At 32.9% G+C, this 27,193-nt stretch overlaps 1 protein-coding gene across 1 annotated transcript; it reads left to right on the forward strand.

Moving 5' to 3' along the window:
- Nucleotides 1–27,193, forward strand: LOC150105097 (juvenile hormone acid O-methyltransferase-like). The gene is made up of 5 exons (XM_090396153.1): nucleotides 1–33; nucleotides 6,541–6,831; nucleotides 8,238–8,451; nucleotides 11,443–11,602; nucleotides 26,957–27,193. The coding sequence occupies exons 2-5, from the start codon at nucleotides 6,548–6,550 to the stop codon at nucleotides 27,130–27,132; spliced, it is 834 nt and encodes a 277-aa protein (XP_090252279.1). The 5' UTR covers nucleotides 1–33; nucleotides 6,541–6,547; the 3' UTR covers nucleotides 27,133–27,193.

Here is a 27,193-nt window from a genome sequence, read left to right on the forward strand (position 1 = left end):
TACTGGATACAAAACGTATTTCTGTATCAAGAGGTAAGTTCACGTTATATCCTTTGATTTAACTGAAATTATTTTATCAGATTAGGAAAAAATAGCGCGATAAATTTATAAAAAAGCTACAGAGAAAATAACGCAATATGCAAGTCATTTTGAATACTATTGTTGTAAATTGTAACATCCACATATCATCATCGTTTTATTGATTTAAAAAAACAACGTTAATTAACTTATGCGCTCACTAGTGTAGGAAGCGATAGTATAATTTTTGCAATGCCTAACCCATCATATAACACAATAATCAACTTAAAAAAATTGAGGGGTCTGCCTGTTATTACTATAACTGTTAACAAAGCAGTGTCATCTACATATTGATGTATCTGACCTTGTGTTACTGTGCACGTCATAAATGTATGTGTTGAACACAGTAGATGATAATGTACCAAGTCTCTTTGAGGGACTTCGTAGATTATTTGTATACCCGCTGTGCTTCGTGCCTATTTTTGCTACTTTTATGTTCTGTTCGACTGTTAGATAGTTCGTTAACCAGGTAAGCAGTGTTCCTCCTATTCCTATTGAGTTCAATTTGGCCAGCAGTATGTTTTGGTGAAATGTGTCAACAGCTTTGGTTAAGTCATAAAGTAATAACGATATTAATAACAATAATAAGAAGTAACAATAACATCGATGAATAGCTCACAGACTTCTACGAGTCGCGGCTAGATGATATTCAAGTTTGTAATCAAAAATATCATTTTTTCAAAAAAATAAAATGAAATTAAAATTAAAATTAATAAAGAAAGAAAGAACTTAGCATAAAGAAATAAATTTGAAGAAGAAATAAGAAAATTCGAAATTTTTCTTATTTTAAAGAAATAATATTTTTTATTTTTAAAAAGCGACTTATTCGAAACCAGCAAAATAAACCTCTCATTGTTTCCATAAACCGAAAAGTGAGTCTTGGACAATTCAATTTATGGATTATCAAGGTTAAATATCGAGTGCTATTGATATTGAATGAAAGGTGTCTTATTTATTATACAGACCACCTGTCTGTATAATAAATAAGACGATAATAACAATAATAATAATAATTTTTTTAGATATTTTTTTATTGATTTCTAAAATATTTACACAATTACAATAATCGTCTTTAGTGACATTCCAACTTGTAATTTTTACAAAATTCAGCAATGAGTGCTGCATGTGTGATTCATTTTCTACATTGCATTTCATTTAAAAATTTTATAATAATACTGTTTTTCATCTCTGTTTACAACACGTGTTCTTCTAATATTAACAATGACGATTACACGGAATTTTTGAATGATGGATAATAATAATAATAATAATATGATGATGATGATGTCTCAGATAAATTACACACATAATGTATCTGAGATGATTATTACAGACAGTTTTTGCATGTTTACACATTATGTATAAAATAACAATTTTTCTGTTCTCATCGTACAGAAGTATTTACATATTTCCAATTAATCCATATTACACTTGCTGCTCTGTACATTATAGTGTATGCAGTTTAAGGCACATTATTTCTTTTCAATATTTTTTTTCTTTGGATACAAATTCATATACGTTTTTTATATCTGTATCTGCATTATTATAATACACTGTACTCACTGTTTTATTGCATAATTTGTAGTATTTAATTATGAGGATTACGTGTGGATGAATGAGGCGAACTAATCCCACATACTTCGAAGCTTGGGTTAGCTTTTATGAAGAGAGTGAGATTAGCCTTCACTATTTATGTTGTTGTTACTGTTTATGGATGGAATGTAGGCATTGGATGCTGGTGATTTGTGACGTGTATATTAGTATTAATGGTATATTAACTTCCGGAGTATATAATCCGGAGTTTGGTAAGTAGGTATTCTATATGTTTTGTCTATTTGTAATATGTAAATGTGAATTGTTCTACATTTTCTATATCGGTTCCATCCACTTGTATCTTTTGTTTCATGTTCTTCTCACCAAATACCATTGTCTTTGTTTTTTCCAAGTTCATAACAAGTCCAAAACGCTTCCCTTCCTCATTTAACAGTTTCAGTGATTTTTGTAGTTCTCTTTCGTCTTCTTCAATAATAACACTGTCATCTGCAAATCTCAGATTGTTAATTCTCATTCCGTGTAGTTGTAGGTTTGGAAATTATTAATGTTTTATGCCAAATTTCTGTGTCGTTTATTGCAACTTCGGTCAGCATTAGCGCATCTATGTTTGTCATGGTGTAGTTGAGCAGTGTTATGAATGTAAGCTAGTGTTTTTTTATACTTGTTATGTTTGTGTGTACGATTGTGAAGTAAGTATTGGTGGAAATGTTGTCTGACCATTTCTTCTAAGAGTCAAATAATAATAATAATAGCTTAATTATTGAAAATGAAAAACGTCAAAATATTTAGCATTAGAGCAATGATGATTTTATTTCGTTCTACGTGCGATGATATAAACAAAAATAAACAAATATAAATAAATAAATAAAAAAAGATAAAATAAATAAGTGATCTTTATTATTACACATTTTAAAAAGACTTAGTTAAAGTATGATTTTAGGTGATTCTTTCTCCAATTCTAATATCTTACCGAACTAATCAAATATAAACTACAAACAAGCATCAGATTCAAATCCAGCAACAATACATAGCCTTCAGTCAAATAATTTTTTGACACGGACAAGCTTTATTTTCATGCAGTGATACAATGAGACATATTTTCTGTACAAAGATTGACTAAAATGCAGAGTATTACTAAATTCTTTAAAAAATACAACACAGTTCAATAGTAACAATAATAATGATCGATGATTTTATATTAACATACATAATTTTTCTATATTTTGTCTTTTATGTTTTCTTTCAATGTTTTTATATTCTGTATTTAATACAGATCTTTTACTTCTTTACAAAAGATTGGTGTGCAAGTTGCTGAGTACATTCTTTTATGATATACTTGTTCGCATATAATCTCTGCAGAGATTATATGCGAAAGATTATATGTGTTTTTTCTGGTTTACCTGTAGAGGCGAGTAAATGGGCCCAAGGACTACCACAGCTTAGGCACGGTCTAGAGCCTAAAAGGTCTAGAAGGAAAGGCGGGCTTCTGGATTTAAATATGGCGTGTTTGTGTCCTTCTATTGGTATTTGAGAGGAATTAGTTTTAGATTGTGTGTGTGTGTGTGTGTGTGTGTGTGTGTGTGTGTGTGTGTGTGTGTGTGTGTGTGTGTGTGTGTGTGTGTGTGTGTGTGTGTGTGTGTGGTGTGTGGTGTGTGTGTGTGTGTGTGTAGCACCTGTTTCAGCTCTCTGTAGGTCCCTAGGTTTCTGTCGTCGAATGGCAGTTTGTTGATCATGTCAGGTATGCATAATCTTCAGGTAGCTTTTGATTAGTGATTTGTATATTTATATGTTATATAGTTTGTTTACTATGGTCTTGCTACCTGATATGTCGTTCTGGTTAATCCGTAGGTTGGACTGAAGTAATGTTTTAGCATGACTGTGTAGTGGCAAAAGTGTTTCAATTTAAAAATTTTGTGTTTTGTCCTTGCCTCCCGTATAGGTGTGGACTGTTCTATTTGTTCCCAGAATATTAGTTTTACCATTTTATTTTGCAACAATTGTAAGCTGTTAAGTTTGTAGTCTATGCAAAATGCATATGATATAATTGCATATCTTAAAATGTTTTCACATAATGCTTTTTTATTGATCTCGCAAATATTTATGTATACAATGAAAATCTTTGAGTAACATTCAACATATTACTTTGCAAAGTTCAACACTAAGTGTTACATATATTTTTCACAATGATGAGATTTCAATAACAGTGATGATAACATAGTTTTTTTGCTATTTTTTTAAATAATAATCACAGTAATAATTTACAATTATATAGTTCGAGTTATACAAGTTAAATAATATTAAATATTGTATTTTTCTAAACAATAATGTGTTAATAATAGTTACTATGGATGGTAATTTATAGTATGTAATTTGAAATATATTATGTTTTTAACAGCATTTGTAGTGTAATAATAAGTTATATATATTTCACACGTTTTGCGTTTAGTGTATTTAAGCGCTGTAACTACAACACCTCAATGTAATACATATATATATATATATATATATTTTTTTTTTTTTTTTTTTTTGTTTAAGTTAAGGGATATCCCTTAACTTAAACAAGTCATGTCGCCGAATTGAAGCCTTTGGCTCTTTATATATCCAATAATATATCTAATATATATATATATATATATTTTTTTTTTTTCTGTTGATTTCGGTTGAGATGTAATTCTAGGCTTTCATCCTCGAAGCTTTTTAATTAGCTTATCTGGGGATGACACCGGTTAGATATTTTTTATTGCTGTGTTGGAAGTAGGCTGGTGTTTGAAAAGTCAAATGAATCATCTGAAAAGTCTGATCAAAGTGATATTGCCGATAATTTCTGGTGTTATTGCATCTGTCTTGATGATTCACATTCATTTTTATTGTGGTCCTCTTTTTGGACTAATTAGGGGAGTTTTGTTTTCACTCTGGCAGCCTTTCTATGTCTTCTGAACTTTTAATTATTATTAGTTTTGATGGGTATGACTTCTTCAAGAATATCTCGGCATCTCTGATCCACAAAAATTGGTAATTTGTTTCTGTTTTTGCTTTTCTTATTTGGTATACCAAATTCTGGTTGAATGGTGTTAAATATTGGGATAGGAAGATGGTGTATTCTTGCAATGCGTTCAAGTCCTTGGCAACTGGTTTTTCCTGTCTGCTGGATTTTATGAGATCGTCTCTTGTGGACTTCCTTGTAAGGTGAACTATGACTGGTGCAGGTCGTGGCAAGCCTTGTTTTTTGCTCTTCCTAGGAATCCGATTTATAGCCTGAATGCGGTTAAGCTGTAGGGGGATATCAATTGCATGGCCTAATTTTAAAACTACGTCAGCGAGGTTTTCTGTAGGTGCAGTTTCAGGAAGATCGTTTTGAGAAGATCTTCTTTACGTTGTTGCTGATTTAAACATTCGTATCGTAGTTTTAGAGAATCAAGTTCTTGGCGGAGTTCGGATGTCTCTTTCTTCAAATTGTGTTGCCTGTCAGTTAGTGCGTTAATGCTGATTTTAATGTCTTTTACCGTTTGCAACACTTCTATCACTGCTAAATTATTATGTTTGACCAACTCTTCATCTTCGCTAGATTTGTTTGTTATTTGTTCGTTCTGTTTCTCAAAGAGTTATTGTACAAGATCTACTAAACTAGCTTTTATAGTCTCTAGACCGTTTTCTATTAGTATATTTAAAAGTTGAAATTATAGGACTCACCTGTATTTTTTGTCTGCTCAGTTCGTCGTTTGATTTTGGCTCCGGTATGATCGGCTTCGTCATAGGTGCTGCCTTAGACGCGTTTCTTTGTTCTTCCTACACAGTACGCACTTCCATTCCTCGCGTGTTGCATCAAATTTACGTTGCCGGGTTGTTTCTGAAAAGCAGGCACATTTTAAGTGTAGAATCCTATTGCATTTCGTACAGGTTATTTGATTTCCGTCGGAAGATAAATTCTCCGTAATAAATCTTCCGTCGGAAGATTAATTTTATCATCAACAATCATATACAATTATCTTATTTTGTATAAAAAATAATAAAAATCCATCTTTTTGCACTTAGGAGGACGCTAGCAGCACTGTAGCAATATGACACCACTGTGTCATATTGCCACGCACGCAAGCATGTGCACGTCATAGTGAGATGCGAGCTCTTAGCGTAATACAGCACTGTCCGTCGCGCAGTTCCACTGTTTTTTATATGCAGTTTGCGGAAGTAGTAGAGTGTTTGAAGTGCTTATTGTGTTTCCTCCGTCTCTTTAAATATTTGGACATTACAATTAAAGGATTTAATTATAATGTCCAAAAATTGTAAAACAATTCCTTTAATTACAATTAAAGGAATGGATTTTATTTTTAAGTAATTTTGAATTATATTAAACTGTATAATTTTATCGATAATAAAAATTATTTTTTTCATGTTTAATTTTTTTTTTTAATTTCATATTCATATGAAATTAAAAAAAATTTCATTCATATACCATAAATTTCATATTTTATCCAGACACATATACACTGTACTTACAGTATGTATGTATATTTCGAAAGTTGCAGCACCCCCACGATTTTAAGCCACAAGCCTCCATTGTACATTACGTACATTTGATTACATATGATGCATACGTTGAATAAAATTTTTAAAATTCAATCTCTTTTTATTATTGAAATTATGATTACATTTTGTGATTGAATTTTTTCAACAATTTTTTTTTTTTTTTGTAACAACGAAATTCGTACAGATTTTTTTTTTTTTCTGTATAATGTATTAATAATAGTTATTGTAGTTGGTAATTTATTGTTACTGTCGGATGTTTATAAACATATTATCAGCTGGTCTGGTCAGTGGATTTCGGAATATCATTAATTTTGTCTTATTTGAGTTTAGGTGTATGGAGTTTACATAATTGGCATGTAAATTTAATTCTGTTCTCTTCCCCAGCATCAAGATGAATCCAAATGCAAAATTATACACCGAAAACCACAACTGTCAGATCCGAGATGCAAAACAGCTCTTCCAAGAACTTCGTCCACTGCTGAAATGGAGCGAAAATGAGATGCTGATGGATATCGGATGTGGACCTGGAGACATCACCAAAAACATTATATTGCCAAACTCTCAGAAATTAAAGAAACTAGTAGGCATAGATATCATAAAAAACATGATTGAATTTGCTAAAAGGGAAAATTCATCTGACAAAATAGAATATTACCAGGCGAATATAGAAAACAAGTGAGTTTCATTCGTATACGCAGAGAGTTTAAGTGTGTATTATATTGTATTATTGCTCATTTCATTCAGAACAAAAATTAAGAGAAAATCTTTTCACTTATTATTATTATCGCTATTATTTATTTATTTATTTATTTATTTATTTTTATGTATTTTTATTATTTATTTATTTATTTTTATGTATTTTTATTATTTATTTATTTACTTTTTTGTATTTGTATTGTTTATTTATTTATTTTTATGTATTTCTATTATTTCTATTATTTATTTTATTATTATTATTTATTTATGTATTTTTATTAATTCTTAATTTAGTTTATTTTATTTTACTATTATTGTATTTTTTTTTCTCTCATCTAAATGGTGTGATTTTTGAGTGTTAGAGATGAAGTGAAAAATGGTCCAGCGAACCATTAAATTCGTAATTCTTTCATACCTTCGTAACGTTCTATCTTTGAAAATAATCCGACTGCAACAACAATCAAGTGACGAGATTTCTCTAAGAATTTCAAATACTAAATTTCGATAAAACATATATAAATATTTATTTCGATTAACTGATTATAGACGTTACTTTTTTATACGTGCGAGTGAAGTTTCTTCTGTTGGAAGAAACTCAAATTTTTTAATACTTTAACTCAGAGTATAGAATGCCCATACATACACAATTCAATACTTTTTGAAGCCACTGGCTGCCTCCTATAAGCTAGGAGACTATTACATCGTGTCATTAAATGCATTTACCTAAATATAACTGCATAAGAAACGCAGCCTATTGTTTGGACAGTAACAACATACGGTAACCACTCGGTCAAATACGCTAGTGTTTTTTTCTTCCATTTTTTATTTAATTATCTAAGATTCTAAGTGTTTGCTTATTTTAGAGCACGGTGAGATTAATACATGTATTTCAATTGTTCATAACAACAGTGTATGTTACATGAAATCGAATTTGACGTCATGACCATCAAACAGCTTTCACCAATTTCTTTTTGTACGGATTAAGTATTTCTCTGATATTACATTAGATGATAGCGCCATCTCACAGCATAGTGTGTCAATACGATAGCTTCGTGAGCAGCAATTTATAATAAATTATATGACATTACAATCAGAATTAGTACCAAATATTCACAAAATTTCGGGTATATCTGGAAGCACTGTATGTGTGATCATTGTGGATATTTTCTATTGGTTAAAAAATGTTGCATCATTTTCATCTGTAAATCTGAATAAAAAAATCGTTTTTTTTTTAAAAAAAACCTATTGCAAAAAAATTAAAGAAAAAACATGAATTGGAATCGTACATTCAGTGCTACAACAAAATTAATTTATTAAATTAATTCAGTAATACATTTGCTTGCCAAGACATAAACTGAGCAGATTTTCGTTGTAATTTCTTTTAGGGCTTCGTTTCTTCCAGAATGGAAAGGTCAATTTACAAAAATATTTTCCATTCACTGTTTTAATTGGTTAAAAAACCAGAGAAAGGCATTTGAAAATGTATTTTCACTGCTAACAGAAGGAGGGGAATTGGCCATGGTATACGCTTCTACCACACCTTTCTGGAACGTAGTCGATGACATATTGGAAAACAGCCGCTGGACTCAGCATTTAAAGGTAAGATTACATTAAAATGCAATTTGATCAGCATTTCTACAAAGTAAGATAGGTAGTGAAATAACAAAGTGGTTATTCTGATACATTTCCCAATGCAATTGCAAAATAAATGAATAACAATAATTATGAATTTAGACTCTTATTACACTTAATAAAAACTGCACAAAAATAAAAGAAAAATTCCTTTATTGCAATTATGTTTATGTATTTTTATCCAGAAGAGGTTTGTCGCGAAATTAGTAAGTTTCATTATTATTTTGTAGTTGTGAATTTCATTTATGTTTCCTACATATATTTACAGAACGTAACAATACTGTAATGTATAACAGTGCCAAATTATGTTTCATACAATAATATACAATGTTAGGGTTGGTGTCGTTGTCTACGAGGTGGTATCAAAAAGTTTCGAGACTAGCTCTGTTAACGAGAAAATACTTTATCTACGTTTACACACTATCACCTTCAAAATAGTCCCTTTGCATAGCAATACAGCGCTCCCAGCATTCCTGATATTTCCTGAAATGTGTACTGGAAGTCTTCTTTTCGAAGCCTGCCAACCATTTTCTGCGATTCGCGCTAGATAAACTGCGACCTTTTAGCTGGATCTTCATCATCGTGAAGAGGGCAAAGTCCGCAGGAGCCAAATCTGGCGAGTAATGTGGCGCGGAAGTGAGATCATGATGTTTCCGGCGAGAAACTCACGTGTGAGGAGAGCTCGTTTGAATTTTATGTTTGAACGTCATATCAGGTTATCAACTATCTATGAACCATAACACTTTGACTCCTTAATAATTTATATGCTATACAGTGAAACTTGACTTATTCAAAATATACAGAAAAGAAGTGACCGCCTGTCTCTTCTAGATGTTTTAGACTTTTTGTACCCTCTGTATAAAATTGCTGAAAGTGATGTCATATTTTCATACGTGGTTCTTCATATTCTTCACGTGCTGTCGGTATAGAGAAAGGTTTGAGAATCAGTTGGAGTAATAATAAAATGTCTCCAGGCTTACAAGGTTATCCCAATTGCTGATACTGATGACTGCCGTTGTTATTGTATAGAGATAATTCGAAGTTCTAATTAGCCCAATAGATACAGCATGTGGTTACGGTTTCTATTCTTAGCCGGCCAGTCCAATTCTCAACGTTATTTTGTAGAAACCAGTCTCAGACACCTAGTGCAGTATGGCGTTGTAGCGCTGAAACATGCAAGGGTCATTGCCAAAATACTTCCTCAGGGTTGTAAGCGAAAATTCCAGGTAGGTAGCTATCAGGCGTGATAGTTTTCGGCACATCCACCAACGGACCAATCCTCATCCAGCTGAATCACCCACGTACCACTACCGAGCCTTCACCAAACTTGACAGCTGAAGTGATGCAGTTCTTTCAGAACAATCCCGGGCAATCTCCAAGACCGAACGCAATCATCAGACTAAAACATTCGGAAGTGTGGTTAGTCGATGCACAGAACCGTTTTTCTTGCTCAAACTTCGTTCGGCGTTCAGGGGAAGATGTATGACTTGTTAGCAGCAACTCTGACACGATAGCCTAAGGCATGCATCGCTCTGCGAACAGTTCTAGTGCTAACAGATGTCGCTCAACATTTTCCAGGTTAACTGCGAGGTTCCCCACTGATTAGGTGCTGGATGCTCGAACATTCCGAGAGAGAGCTCGTGGTTCTCAGTAAGTGAGTGTCGGTTGCCTCCCAGAACGTTTTCCTGTTGTGGTAGCACTTTCAACTTTCCATCGATTATTGGCATAATCAGTGCTGGATTTCGGTTTACTGAGAGGAGTAGCAATGTCACGGATAGAAAGATCACTAATGTGATACCAAAATACCAACCCACGTTGGAAGACTGTCAATTCAGCTTTTTTCTACACCAATAAGGAATTCACAACTACTACTAATGAAGAGCTGTCCTCATCATTACCTGTTCTGTATTCCACTTTATTAAACCAATGTTTTGCTTAGCTTAGATTGGGACTTTGTGTGCTGCCGTAGCCAGCCGCCCATTACAATTCCAAACACTATAGCGCTACCCCTGAATAATGGATGAAGTGATGGACAGTAGCATAAAGCTGTCCCAAGTAAGGCAAGTATAATTATACAAAATATCAATATAGGAACCCACATTCTTCATTCCATGCATTATGATCCGTTACATAATCCATGCCTTCAGAAGCAACTCCACATTATTTCTTTCCTTTCTGCCTCAGCTTGGTCATTGAAACAACACGCTCAGTTAATTAAAAAAAAAGACATTTTTTTTCAGGCATCCTCCATATCCATACATATTTATCAAACTGGAAAATCATATAGCACATCTCATTCCTCTGTTACTTTACCTTGTTATATTGTCATCTGGTTCTCTCTATATTGGGCCCAGTCAATCGATGATCTGTGTTCGTTGGTAAAGCAAATGCTTTGATGTTATCTTCCCTAAACATTCATGGTATGCATTTCACTATGAGTGGTAAAAACACCACAGAAATGCTTGTAGCCATTTATATTTAAGCACAGATTTCAGATTACTGAGATACTCGCAGTAACTTAGTAATCTGGTAAGCATTATCAAAGGAATTTATCATCGGTCAGTGAGTTAGTTTTATATGCCCATTCGCATCTGTTTTCCGGCAATATGAAGAATATCCCCAGTGCTCTTTAGTAGGATATAAGCTAAAACTACGAAGTTCCCCAATTGGCTTATGAAAAGAACTAATTTTTTCATCTTGGCGAATTTCCATACTTTTCTTTTGTCATTTTTTAAGATGAGTTATTCGTTCCCAAACGGAGGAGGCTACTTTGCCAGTTCCCCCTCCTGAAAAACGAGTTTACCATCCGCCCAAAAGTCCATATAACTATAATTCATTATACTGAAGTCATTGGTAGATTATTTAAATGACATAACAAATTCTTACAGAAACTAATATTGAGTATGCTTAAATTAACATTGCTATTAAAATGAATGTTCATATATTTCCAATATTTAGTCACAGAATGCTGAGACCGGCATCCCAGAAACTCATTACATAGCAGAAGATCGCAGAGTGCAAATGTATAAGGAAATGCTGCAAGACATCGGATTTTCTATTGTAAGATGTGAGGAGGAAAGCCGAACTCACATTTATCAAAGTGAAGCGGAAATTAAAAGTAAAGAAAGTGATTATTCTAGAAAATAGTTATTAAGAGAGAGAAAACGTAATTTCAAAATTTTAAAGAAATAGATTGTTCACAATACAAATGAAGTTTCTCATAAACAGAGATGCTTCTATCTTGTAAAACCTATCTGAAGATCCACCGTGTTGTTCACAAACACTTTATTCTTGTGAACCACCCAGGGGATTTTGTTCAATGAATACAGGTAGAAGATAGGCCTGCTTCTTTCGCCTTTCAACTGACATTTCAGTTGTTGCCAAAATTCTCAATACCATTCATATCGGGCTGTGTTCTCACCAATTTTACCTGCATACTTTCCTTTTCTCATATCGTGTGTCTACACTCCATGAAATATGTTTAATCATAATACAGTGCACTATCACAATGAGGTTTATTTGGATTAATTCCATAGAACTGCCACATTATAGACAATACAAACATCTCCAGAATGTCAATTCTGGAGAAGTTTGAATTAAGATAAAACTGCGTTTTGCATTCATTTTCCAACTAACATAACTCCGAAAAAGCTTATTCCAGTTCTGGGTTATCACTTTCCAAGGATGGAGTAAGATGACTCAGTGGAAAACCTTTACGATAAATCTTCTCAATATACATTAATAAACATCACCTAAGTGATTTCTACCTTAATTTCTAGTTTTGTATTTTGAATAATTAAACACTAAAGAAATTATTGAAAATGATGCCGATAAAACATACAAAACTTCAAATATAATTAATTCTCCCATTCGAACCTATGACAAATTAACTGTGAGTACTCACTGTAGGTCCAAATGATTGGAACATTAGAAATGTTGTACAAGTTATTCTGGCGTCACTTTTTATTTCTCTAATACAGTGTTCCGATAATAAACCACGTGGAAGAATAAAGTATGATGGTTACGATGCATGAAAATTTATTATAGGTGTGTTTATTACAATATTGGAGAAGAAGGAAGTATGACTACCGCATGCTGCAACGAGTCCATATGTTGCAACATCAATAAACAGTTCATTTTAGGGAAAATTGCACAAATGCTGATTTCTATTGGGTTGTTAACTGACAAGTATATACGTTCATAGTAATGTGAAAATCATAGTAAAGAATAACAGGAATCATGTACCGAATTTATGCATACAAATTCATGTGATAAGTCGCATAGCATTGTAAAATCGCGCACGACAAGTTATTCTATAACTTACTATGCTCGGTTTTACAAGGATCGTGAGTGAGAAAATTGCATAAGATATAATGTGAAGTTGATGTAAAGTATATACGAACTAATAGTTATAATGTATAATACATGTATGATTTTTATATTACTTGTAAAACAATTGTGCTCAACAGCAAAGGAAGACAATCGCTCTTTGTTAAGAAATGAGACAGCAGAGAAGTTGTGTAGATTAGTAACGAACAAAGGTAAAGCCCTGAAGGAAAATATCTCAGCGACTTGCAAAGGTTAAAAATCATCAAGAATGACGACTATGGTAAACGCACGCGAATGTGACGTCGGCACGCCTGAGGATAAGCGCGAAAAATTGCGGAAGTAAAGACGAAGAAAGGACAGGATATTTAAGCGATCTAGTGAGTAGGAAAGGTTGTTCCCCGGGTTCACTCGTTTCCATGGTTCAGAAGTCCTGAAGTTGCAGTCTGTCATTGACAACAGGCATCTGTAGAAATGAACGGAAGGATAGTTCTCGCCGATGTTGTGCAATTCTCCTCAGGAATTATCCCAAGAGAAAAGCTTCCAGTCATCGACTACAGAAAAAAAGGAAAGGAAAAACACCACTCATAATTCGCATCGAGCCACCATAAAGGATGAAATGCATTGCGATGATAATATATTCTGTGCAAATTTAGGGAGCAACCAAACTCATACCAGTAAGCTTTTTGTCTCAAAGCAGTATGCATTCCAGTCTTGCAGTCAAATGAGTCACTTGACCCTGACAGCAGTACAGCTACGTCCATTGCTAACTTAAAAAGTATGATTGCGACTTAAACAAGGAGGTAATTGAACTAAAACGTTCTGCTGAATACACATCTGCCAAAGTAGATGAGTATCTATACGTGATAGTTGGGCTAACAGAGAAAATCAAAGAACTTAAATCTGAAAATATAGAACTGGGAAAATTCCAGTTAACACTTATGGCGTGAACTTAAATAATTAACCAAACTGTTCATGATCTCAGTCAGAAAGCCATGAACAAAAATTTAAAAATTGTACGTGGTCCTCAAGCGGACTTTAATGAAAAGGATATCTGAGCTCCCGACAGCCTGCATAATACACAAAAAAAGAAGCCGAAACATGTTATTGTAAAATTCAGGATAAAGGAGAGCAGGCATGGCTAAAAGGCACAAGAACATAAAATACAAAATAAGTACTAGTGATATTGTAAAATCTCACACGATAAGTTATTCTATAGCTTACCATGCTCGGTTTTGCAAGGGTCTCAGGTCAGAAAAATGCTTAACATATGTAATGTAAAATTGACCTAAAGTATATATGAAAATAACAGTTATAATTTATAATATATATATGATTTTTATATTATGTTTATTATATATATGATTTTTATATTTATATTATATTATATTGTTATGCAATGAGTCCATTTCACGACAATTGGACGACAGTCAACTGGTCGATTCATAAAGGACAATGATCAACTAGGAATCGCAATAGCCAAGCCGGCATCCCTCATTTGGGTGACAGAAAGTTAAACATTTTTGCACGCCAAGCAGGCATATGATTTTGAGGATTTTTTTTATAAATATTGGTAAAATATATATAAATATAAAAATGGTTAAGACTTATGAAGTGTGAGTTAGTTATAAGTTATGAACTGTGAGTTATGAGTTATTTCCACATAATTGGAAAAAAAAAACTAATCCAGAACTAATCCAGAACAGTAGTATGGGTGTCACTGTAAACAAGATCAAGATCAAGATAAGATAAGGAATTGTGATGTGATTTCTTGATAAGAAGATGACGTCATTGTGGGTGTGATGTCATGTGATTTGAATATTAGGAATTTCCCTGAGGGTATATGTTTCAGTGATGGGGTTTTTGTGTTTTGGTTTGCGTATGGAATTATGGGTGATGGTAGAGGATTTGTGGTGCAATTCTGACCAGATCAAGATATCAAGATAAGAAAAGGAATAGTGACGTGGGTGTGTTTTGTTATGAGATGTGGATATGTGACATCATTTGTTAGTTATAAATAAGTGACATTATTGTTTTGAATGGAAAAGGGAGATATCTTAGTGGATAAGGAATCGTCTCATGATTGGTCGGACACTTCTGTCAAGATCAAGATAAGATAAGGAATCGTGAAGTGAATGTTTGTTGTTATAGAGTTTGGAATGTTTGGAATTTCCCTCGGGCCCTCGTGTGTGAGGGATATCATGTGATGTGTTTGGTTCACAAATAGCATTGTGGGTTTATTTACAGATAAGAATCGTGACGTTATGTGTTTGGAAATTTCTGGGGAACATATGTCTCCCTGTGATATCACATGGTGTTTTGGTTTGGCTACGGAATTGTGGCCGATGTTTATGAGATAAGATATCTTGGAATTTTCCCAATGTGGCACACAACCATCACTGTCGTCATGTTTTGTGTTTGGTTGCTATAGATGGGTGTACTAATTTTCCAGTACATTTTGGGTATTTCTTTCCTGTTAAAGGGTGGGAATTCTTCGAGTAGAGTGGAGTCATGATGGAGGCCGTTTTTAGGATTTTCTCAATAATTTAATCATATGCTAATGTCACTCAAACATACAGTTTTTTATATATATATTTTGTTGTATTTCTTTCCTGTTAAAAGGTGGGAATTTTTAGAGTATACTAGATTCTAGTGGCGGTTGTGATTAGGCTTTTCTGAATAATTCAATTATATACTAGTGTCCTCAAACATATACTTTTTTTTGCTCCGATGTTATCACTATCAGTTGGAGGTGACATCACTAAAGGTTTATTGGCAAATGACAACCTCTTTTCGAATTAACGTTTCCTTGTTTACTAATGTTTGGGTAATGATGTTTTTTAGTTTACCTGAAGAGAAAAAAAAACAAATGGTATTTTAAAAAATAAATTAAAAAGAAACAGAAACTTAAACGCTTACAATAACTTTTTGTATATAGTCTAGAAATTCTACTTATAATTAAATTTACTTACGGTTTTCCAGAATGATTCTTTTTAATGCAAATATATATTTCAAAATAGTTGAATTTTTATCCACAGCAGCACACACACACAACACACACAAAAAAACACAAGGTTGAAAAAACGAAATTTCTGTAATAACCTGTAAAACTATTTGAATTTTGTTCCTTAGATTTTCTATCCATTTGCTACAACATTAATTCCTTTGCAATGGATCATTCTGTCCTTTGCTGACTAATATATCTGGCAGCAATAGTTAATTGTTGTGTCTACTTGTGAGCTTTTCTGAATGGGAGGGATTGGAATTCTCTTGGTCTTACTTGAGAATTGGATAATTCATTCCAAATGTCATCTTTTTGATGACTCATATTCTCCCTTTGATGTTGTGTGTGGTATTATCAGTGTCTATAGTTGAACTACTTAATTTAGATTACTATCCGATCGGTTCCCTGCTTAATTCCTTCCCACAGTTGCTCATGATATGTTTTCCCAAGTTTTTAGGGAAAGTCTATGCACCTTTTTGTTTAGCTAAAGTGTTATATCCTGTTTCAAATTCTGAGTGCTGTTAGAATATGGAATTCTGACAAGAAAAATAATTTTTTTTTTCAAATTGACTGGTTATTTTCTGTATAATACTTTTAAAATTCAGTTTAACTACATATTCTAATAGAAGAACTGAGCAATAATAATAAATAAATTAAATATACGTGAATTTATTTTCCAACACTGTAGATATCTCATTAAGTCTTATCTTAAAGATATCCCTTTTAGCCAGTTGCAAATTGTTGTACGTAGGTGAGAAATTATCTGTTTAGGTTGGAACTCTTGGTTCCAGGGAACTAATTGTTGTAGTAAACTAATGCTTCCATTTATTATTTTTTAAACCAATATTGACTATTAATTTTACCAGTGATTCCTTGTGCTCTTAAATTATTTCTGTAACTGGAATTTTTATTTATTTATTTTAGTTTTCTTTAGCATTAGTAATTTTAAGTAACGGATATGAGACAAACAAAGTTTTGAACTCTCTGCAGCATTTTTTACAGCAATCTTTTTAAGATTTTAGTAACGTGTTGGTTTAAAATATCTAATGGCTCTGTAAAATAACCATGTTCTAACATTATTGTGACTTTTCAGGTGAAATCTTCTCCACTAAAATTCTTGCTATTAATTTAATACCTGATTATTCCCTTTGCTTCCAAGAGTTGAAGTTTCATGAAATATTTCATGAAGTTTCATGAAAAAAATTTCACTGTGTGAAAAAAGAAGTCACTGGTTAGTTTGTGGCATGAAATTTCATAAGGAAAAAAAATGTTATGGTCTTACTTAAATTTGTATAACATATCAATGACACTCAGCTTGTTCATTTAAATTTACACACTTTATTTGAATGAATTATTATTTACAAATTGTATTTACTGAATCTAACATAGAGAAAATAAATAAATTGAAAAATATATCAAAGGTTCTTCCCATGCTTGTGGAATTGCCATCATGTAGTTTTTGACAATGTGACTCTCATCTGAATGTTAATTTTTCATTTGGTGATCTTTGGGAATTTATTACTGTAGTAAAATTATGGATTGTATATTTATGTTTTTGAAACCAATACATATACTTCTGAGAATTATTAAAACCACAGAATCTTTTGTTATGTTTTCAAAAGCATTTAAAAGTATGCATTATGTTTCATGTTATGTTTTCAAGAAAAAAAAACGCCATATTTTATTTTTTTTCCTCCAAAGTTATCAGCATCAGTTGGAAGTGACATCACTAAAAGATATCTGAAATGATTAGCTTGCTCATCTCCACTAGCCTGAGCAGACATCTTCTGCTCAGGCTATTGATGATGAGAGCAGAGGGAGAGAAGAGGGTGGGAGTGAGGGGAGCATTGCACGGAAGTCCTCTGTCATCCTCTTGAAAAACATTTCACTTCCACCAATGTCTCACAGTAAGATAATATTACATCATCATCATATCCAACACCATGTTGAAACATGTCCGTGAATCATCTGCATGAAAGATTCATTTTGGAAGGAACAGTCAGGGTTAAGGTTCAGGTAAACAGTACTATAAGGAAAAACAAATGAGTCAAGTGTCTTTGCAGTTATTCGTTCATCCAGTGCATATATCGTATTATGTTGTGGTGTTTGGCATCCAGGAAAGTAAATTAAAATAATGGGTGAGATACAAAAGTCATTGAAATTTTCTTTCTTCAGGAAAATAGCACGAAACAAAACTTTTCACATAGCTCTAAAAGAATGGAAACTGATTATTATTTTAGAAGACAAGTACATTGTGATGTATTTATCTATGATCACTTGGGAAAAGTTATGCAGGAAGTGGTCTGATATCCTCGGCTACTTAAAAAGAAGAGTTGACTACAAAATGGACCTCGGTGAGTGTTATATAATGAAATGCTAAGATGGGCAACTAATACTTGATGATACAGGAGCTCATGGAAGTAAAGTTTTTCCTATTAGTTGTGAAGAAGCTGAGAGATTTTCACCAAAAATGTATGACAATGATAATCATTTACTATTTTGTAAACTGAATTACTAGCTATTACCAGCTATTTGTATCATGGGGAAAATTATTAGTAATAATTTAAATTCATCAATGGTAAAATTAGACTTTTGAGATTTTAACCAATTCGCTAAATATTCTTTATTTTGGGACATTTACAAACATTTTACAAAAACTCTTTGTGTATATTTACTGACAAAAGAATACACAGAATGTTTAGGGAGGCTTCGTGTCATTTACAGACTGACATAATATCAAATATATGGAAGCGTGCTTATCATGGTATCTGATTTTAAAACTCTTTTGTGTGACCAACTATTTTCATGTAATGTTACCAAGAAACAGTGAGTAACAAAAATTTTATTCATTGAACTCTTTCGAAAATGTTAAGAATGTAAACTAAATATTGGGAAATATTTTTAGGTAATTAAATGTTTCGAATTTTTCTCAGTGAATATACTTGTAAATAGTATTTCAGCAAAATAAAATGTGCATTTGTAAACTTAAATGAACAAAGATGTGTGTTTTTGTTGTTGTGTTTTTCCACTGTGAATTTTTTACTCAGTTATTCTGATTAGAACTTGATATTTAAATCCACAACTTTATACCTTAATGCAATTCTGATTAATTATTTAAAAAAATTACAACTGTGAAATTAATGCCAGGAATGGTAAAAAAGTGTTGAAAACTGATATTCATGTATTGATCATTTTAGAAATTGTCTAATATTACCTATTGACATTGTTTGAGTTATCTGAAAACAATTCGTTCACATCATCGAAAATTCGAAATGTTAAAATTTGGTTGTTTTACAGGCACATACCAGATAACTAACCCAACACGTAACTTAAACTCTTAAAGTTTGGTATAGAAAAAATGTTTGTACTCACCTGATAACACAAATACAAATTTTACCTTTTCCCACACAAAGTAAGATAAAAACACATCAACAGTATATACAACAGCATGTGAAAACATGTCATTGAGTCATCTGCACAAAAGTTTCATTTTTGAAGGAACAGTCAGGGTAGGGTATAGTAAGGGTAAACAGTACTATAAGAAAAACCATGGAGTTGAGTGACTTTGGACTTAAGGTAATCGTTCATCCACTGCAGCTGCTGTTTTGTGTTGAGGTGTTTTGTGTTTGGTAATGTAAATATAACAGGTGAGCCACAAAATTCATTGATAGTTTCTTTGTGAAAAGTTCTAATTGCTTAGAACTTTGTAACAGAAAGTTAACATAAAATATAAGATTAGAACTAATAATCAGTGAAATAATAGTAATAATAATAATAAATAACAATTTATTAGTGGTGCCATATGAAGTAATCTAAGAAGAAGAATGAAGGAAAACGATTATGAAAAATTGACAGTGGGTGAAAAATCTGAATTTTCAGTTATCATTGCTATAATTGATTGCGAATTTCTTTTACATAAAAGTTCAAATTTATTTCCTAAAGAAATTTGTATTTCTGATGGAATTAGTGTAAGATATGCAATGACAAAATCACCTTCTAGTTGGAAAGGATTACCTGAAAGAGTTAAAAAACAGAATTTTGGTTAATAAAATATAACCATCAGCTGAAGTGGGATATTGGTTCGCTATCTTTGGACAAACTAAGAAATTGGATGATAGAATCAACATGCAAATATCAAATATTACATGCCAAAGGAAGAGAAAAATCAAAAACATTAACGAGGTTAATACGTTCGCTGCTAACTACGAGTATGCTTGTAGTTGGTAAACCAGCTACACTAGCCAGCCACGACTACACTCGTATGATGCTTACCACCAGCAAAAAGATGACTGTACTGACCTAGAAGAATTGAAAATGCTTGACTTGTGGAGCTAGCATCTAAACTGTGTGTTCTCATAGATAGTATATGCTCTGCACAAGCGAACTACAAGTATACTCGTATGATGCTTACCACCGGCAACTAGATTACCATACTGACCTTGAAGAAGTGAAATTGCTTGGTGTACAGGAACAGACTATTCTGAGGTAGTGTGGAAGCAAAGGTGTTAATTGGGAGGCCTGTTCTTGATTTAAATGAAATTGGATGCCCAAAACTTGAAAACATAATGTGTACTATTAAATGCTTTTGGAAACATAACGAAAGATTCTGTGCTTTTAATAATTCTCAGAAGTATATGTATTGGTTTCAAAAAAATAAATTTGCAACCCATAATTTTACTACAGTAATAAATCCCCAACGACTACCTAATGAAAAATTAACTTTCAGATGACAGTTGCATTGTCAAAAACCACATGATGGCAATTCCACAAGCATGGGGAGAACCTTTGAGGTATTTTTCAATTTATTTATTTTCTCTATGTTAGATTCAGTAAATACAATTTGTAAATAATATTTCATTCAAATAAAATGTTTAAATTTAAATGAACAAGTTGGGTGTCGTTAATGTGTTATACAAATTTAAGTAAGACCATAGCATTCTTTTCCTTGTGAAATTTCATGCCACAAACTACCCAGAGACTTTTTTCCACCCAGTGAATTAAAAGTCTTATTTGTTATGCAAGCCCTCAAATATTTCATGAAACTTCAACTCTTAGAAGCAAAAGAAATAATCGGGTATTAAATTAATAGCCAGAATTTTAGTGGAGAAGATTTCACCTGAAAAGTCACAATACTGTTAGAATATGGTTATTTTACAGAGCATTAGATATTTTAAACCAACACGTTACTAAAATCTTAAAAAGATTGCTGTAGAAAAATGCTGCGGAGAGTTCAAAACTTTGTTTGTCTCATATCCGTTACTTAAAATTACTAATGCTAAAGAAAAATAAAAAAATAAATAAAACTTCCAGTTACAGAAATAAGCTAAGAGAACAAGGAATCACTGGTAAAATTAATAGACAATATTGGTTTAAAAAATAATAAATGGAAGCATTAATTTACTACAGCAATAATTTCCCATGGAAACCAAGAGTTCCAACCTAAACAGACAATTTCTCACCTACATACAACGATTTGGCTTTAGTTTTCAGAATTCCATATTCTAACAGCACTCGGCATTTGAAATAGGATATAACACTTACGCTAAACAAAAAGTTGCATAGACTTCCCTCCAAAGTTGGGAAAACATAGCATGAGCAACTGTGGGATGGAATTAAGCAGGGAACAAATCGGATAGTATTCTAAATTAAGTAGTTCAACTATAGACACTGATAATACCACACACAACATCAAAGGGAGAATATGAGTCATGAAAAAGATAACGTTTTGAATGTATTATCCAACCCTCAAGTAAGACCAGGAAAATTCCAATCCCTCCCAGTCAGAAAAATTCACAACTAGACAAAACAAGTAACAATTGCTGCCAGATATATTAGTCAGCAAAAGACAGAACGACCCAAGTGAAATAATTAACATTGTAGCAAATGGACAGAAAATCTAAGGAACAAAATTCAAATAGTTTTTCAGGTTATTAGAGAAATTTCTTTCTTTCAACCTTGTGTTTTTTGTGTGTGTGCATGCGTGCATGCCTGCATATATGTGTGTGTGTTCTGCAGCAGATAAAAATTCATCTATTTTGGAATATATATTTGCATTAAAAAGAATCATTCTGGAAAACTGTAAGTAAATTTAAATTATCATTAGAATTTCTAGACTACATACAAAAAAGTTATTGTAAGTGTTTAAGTCTCAATTTCTTTTTAATTTATTTTATTAAATACCGTTTGGTTTTCTTTTCTTCATGTAAACTAAAAACCCCATTACCCAAACATTAGTAAACAAGAAAACGTTAATTGGAAAAGAGGTTTTCATTTGCCAATAATCTTTTAGTGATGTCACCTCCAACTGATAGTGATAACATCAGAGCAAAAAAAAGTGTATGTTCGATGGACACCAGCATATAATTGAATTATTCAGAAAATCCTAAATACGGCTGACATCATGACTCTACTCTAAGAATTCCCACCCTTTAACAGGAAAGAAATACCCAAAATGTATTGGAAAATTAGTACACCCATCTTTAGATAACCAAACACAAACATGACGACAATGACAGATGTGTCATTGTCATCACCCTGGGAATATTCCAAGATATCTTATCTCAAAAACATTGCGCACAATTCCGTAGCCAAACCAAACCATCATATGATATCACAGAGAGACATATGTTCCCCAGAAATTTCTGAACACATAACATTACGATTCCTATCTCTAAATAAACCCACAATGCATTTGAGTGAACCAAACACATCACATGATGTCCCTCACACACGAGAGCCCAAGGAAATTCCAAACATTCCAAACTGTATAACATCAAACATTTACGTCACGATTCCTTATCTTATCTTGATCTTGTCAGAAGTGTCCCACCAATCATGACTCGATTCCTTATCCACTACTATATCTTCCTCTCCATTCAAAACAATAACAACACTTATTTATAACTAACAAATTACGTCCCTTTTCTTCTTCTGATAACAACAAACATTCACATCAGGATTCCTTATCTTATCTTGATCTTGATCTTATCAGAAGTGTCTCACCAATCACGACACGATTCCTTATCCACTAATTTATCTTCCTTTTCCATTCATAACAATAACATCACTTATTTACAACTAACAAATGACGTCACTTATCTACATCTCATAGCAAAACACACCCATGTATATTCCTTATCTTACCTTGATCTTGATCTCGTCAGAAGTGCAACACCAATCACAACACAAATCCTTATCTCTACCATCACCCATAATTCCATACTCGAACCAAAACACATGAACTCACATCACTGACACAACTGCCCTCAGAGAAATTCCTAAAATTCCAATCATATGACGTCACACCCACAATGATGTTATCTTCTTATCAACCAATGATGTCACAATTCCTTATCTTATCTTGATCTTGATGTTGTTTAAAGTGACACCCATACTACTCAGAACTGATAATCTTACCTACATGTATTGCCTTTGATATTCCAATTTTCGATGAATTAAAAAATTTTATTTTTTCAAAGAATTGATCATTCGAAAAATTTACTTTTGAAGATTTTGTGTTTGAAGAATTATATCATATATCAAATTTACTACCAAGAAAAGTCAAAATAAATTGCAAATGCTTATTGAACTAAATAACCCCACAAACTGCACAAATGATAAATTCCCAAAGAAACCTTATGCAGTGAAACTTAGAAATACTTCTAATTTTTGAAAATTATTTGCTCTTATAGATACTTATTTTAGATTCATGGTAAGTTCTTCGTAAACAAATTCTTAGAAAACCAGTTCTTCAAAAACGAATTCTTCAAAAACGAATTCATCAAAAACAAATTTTTCGAATGCAACCGATAGGGAAAATATAATAGAATATTTTCATGCTATTGCATTTAAGTATTAATATGAATTAATAATTTTCAAATAAAAATTTTGTTTGTGCAATAGCTTTTCATTTTTAAGTCATCATCGGACCACATTTTTTACCCTCTCTTTCTTAAATGATCCTACAAATTTTGATATATGATATCAACTAAAATATTTATTAACCAGCTGACTCATTTTTTGGGTGGGACTATTCTTTTGTTGATCACTTGGCTATAGCCCACTTGACCGTCGTTCAGTTCACCGTCACCCAAATGACCATCGCCAATTCGGCGTCACCTAGTTGACCATGTCTAAATGAGTCAGCAGAAATGTTTTCTAGATTAGTAAAGAACTAAAGAAAGTCCTGAAGGAAAAAGTTGCAGAGACATGCGAAGATAAAAAATCATCAAGAACAAAGAGTTCGGTAAAGGCGGGCGAAAGTGATGTCGACATGCATGAGAATAAGCTGGAAAAATGCAAGTAAAGACAAAGAACGGAAATGGATTTTGAAAGACCTGGTGAGTTGGAAAAGGAGTTCTCACATGTTCCCAGAGTTCAGAAATTCCGAAGTACGAACGTTTCCAGGATCGTAGCGACCACCGGCTCCTGCAGTCCAGAACTGAAGGAAGGATCTCACGAATGTAGTCAAAATCTCCTCAAAAATCAATCGGATAGAAAAGTTTCCAGTTGTCGATTACAGAGAAAAAGGATAGAGAGGTCATCACTCATAATTCGCATCGAGCCACCATGAAGAATAAAATTGATTACGAGGGTGGTCTGAAAGTTTCTCCGTCTAACAATGAAAAAATGGATTTATAATTTCAAAATAATTTTTATTTTTCAACATAATCTTCCTTCAGGCTAATGCATTTATTCCATGATGTTTCAGCTCCATTATCCCGTCCATTTAGTGGTTTTCAGTAAGCTCTGCAAAGCCTTTACAGCTACAGTCACCGCTTGATTCGAAGAAAAACACTTACCAGCAAGAAAGTGTTTTAGTTTTGGGAATAGATAGACATCAGAGGGAGCAAACCTGAGGAATAGGGTGGATATTCCAACAATTCATAGTGCAGATCCCTAAATTTTCCCATTGCCAAAGCACCTTTGTGGGTAGGTGCGTTGTCCTCATGAAAGATGTTTTTTTCCCTTCTGCACACCGGATCTTTACTCTATTTTTCCCATCTAGTCTAGTTAAAAGATCAGAGTAATATTCCCCGGTGATTGCATAACTTTTTCAAGATAATTAATAAATAAAACATGCCTTTAGCATCCCAAAACACATGCTGTGACCTTTCTTGCTCATGTGGACAGAAGCTGAACAACCAGCTTCTGTCCACCGTTTTGACTGCTTTTTGGATTCTGGTGTGTAATGTCGAATCCAAGTTTCATCCATAGTAGTAAGTCGACATTTTGCACACTTTTGATGGGTCCGAACTAGATGAACACAAAGCCAAAATCATTCTCTCCTTGGAATCATTTCCATAAAAAGGCCATCCTGTTATTTTGGATTATAAACTGATTTTTTGCAAAACTGCAAAAAATCAGTTTTATTCTTATCAAAACGTTTGAAGCACTGTTCAGAGATTTTCATGCCAGTGAGTTTTTGATGTGCTGTGAGTAAGCGAGGCACCCATCTTGCACAAAATCTTTTCATATGAAATTCTTCATGCAAAATACATCCTACATGTTCTTTTGAAATGCTTATAGTCTCAGCAATTTCACGCATTTTGACTCGCCGGTCATCCAATATCTTATCGTGCACTTGATCAATGATTTCTTGTGGTCTTACACTTTTTGGACATCGTTCACGTGGATCACCTTCAAGACTGGTAAGGCGACGTTTAAACTAGGCTGTCCATTTTTTAATTGTCGCAAATAAGGAGAACAGTGCCCATAAACCTATATGAACTTCGAATGAATTTCTTTTGGTGTTAAACCTTCTTTTACAAAGAATTTTATAACCGCACTACATTTAACTGTATCCATTTCAAGACAAAAGTTTGCTTCATACAGCTGTATAAAACAAGCTACTTGATAGAATGACTTGCAATTTCACACATATACTTATGACAGATGAACCAATTTTAAAATAAATCTTCCCGGTGGTGTTGCCATCTATGGTCTAGGCAGAGAATTTTTCAGATCACCCTCGTACTACGACGTCCTAGTGAGAAATAGAAACGTCGCAATCGAGACAGAAGAACGAGATAGCCTGACGCAATTTTCACTGAGTACAATGGCCTGTTTGTAAAGGAAGACCTGCAAATAGCTGTGATAAGTTGCTACTCTTGTCATATGGATATAAGCAACTTTGAAAAGATATGCAATTAGTTGTCATCTCATTTGTGTATATTACCGTTTTGTATAATAGCGTGTTGGATAGTATTGCATTGTATAATAGGGTATGATAATCAAGATTTTTAAAGGCTAGGGAAGTGCAGCCATACTTAGTTGTTGCTTCAACTTTACATGCATGACTTGCAAACAACATGCTGAACTGATACTTGTGAATGCACTATCTCGAAAATATTACGAACCTGGATTCGTAATTTAAGATAAGATAGCGAGAAAATTCTGTTCAAGTTACGAGTCCCAGTATTGCCGTTATTCCACATTACAATCCCTCACTCTCGGAAGTACAGTCTGGGTGGCGCAGTCGAAAAGGAAATAAATTTTGCCACACTTTAAAGCGCAAGGCACTGGATAAGTCGTAGACATATGGCTCGCGGCAATCAGAATTAAAGCCGGCCATGCTCATGATAAAGATTAAGGCAAGGATGAAAAGGGGTGGAAACGCAAATTCAGCATAAGCAAGTTAAAAACATAAGGGAAAAAAATTTTGCTTTGGAGCTGTATAAATAAAATATAACAAAATATAATGAATGACAAAAGAAAAAATTTTTCATCAGCAAAGAAAGAAGCTGATCAGAGTACTGGCAGGAAAATCTGAGCATTGTGAATCATGTATTTAGTGAGACAAACACAGCCAAATACTGCTTTCTGTGAAAATTCTTTAGTGAGCTGTCAAAACAATTACAGTCAATTACAATATTTCTCGATTACTCTCATAGTCCAAAGGTAATTTAATATAAGGTTGAGTGGTGAAGAGAACAACTTTATTAACATATTGTGTTTCAAGTCCTACTGTAACATGAATGTTTGTAACAGACGTTAAGAAAATTTATTGTTAAATTAAACGCCTGCGAAGTACTGATATTTCATCTATATTGGTTTTAAGTATGAATAGTATATTTTCATTGAGTGACTTTAAAAAACAGTGTCATATTTTTAATCGAATGTTTTCTTATTTACAAATTTTAGATGGTACACTGACTCGATGCGCATTATCTGCTTATTTATCATCAGAGCAATTCCCTGAATTCATTCGAGATTTGCATGCTGCTGTCCAAAAAACCTTCAGGAAAACAAATGATGAGAAACTAATATTTGACTACACTCTTATGATTATACACGTCAAGAAGCCGATTTGTAAATAATGTGCTGTAAGTGTCTCAATGATGAAGTGACGTACTGATAAAGTCAAATTGAATAACAAGT

This window comes from Typopeltis vanoorti, chromosome 7 (genome assembly GCF_054136105.1).
Source record: "Typopeltis vanoorti isolate ZY-2024b chromosome 7, IOZ_Tvanoo_1.0, whole genome shotgun sequence".
Lineage (NCBI taxonomy): Eukaryota > Metazoa > Arthropoda > Arachnida > Uropygi > Thelyphonidae > Typopeltis > Typopeltis vanoorti.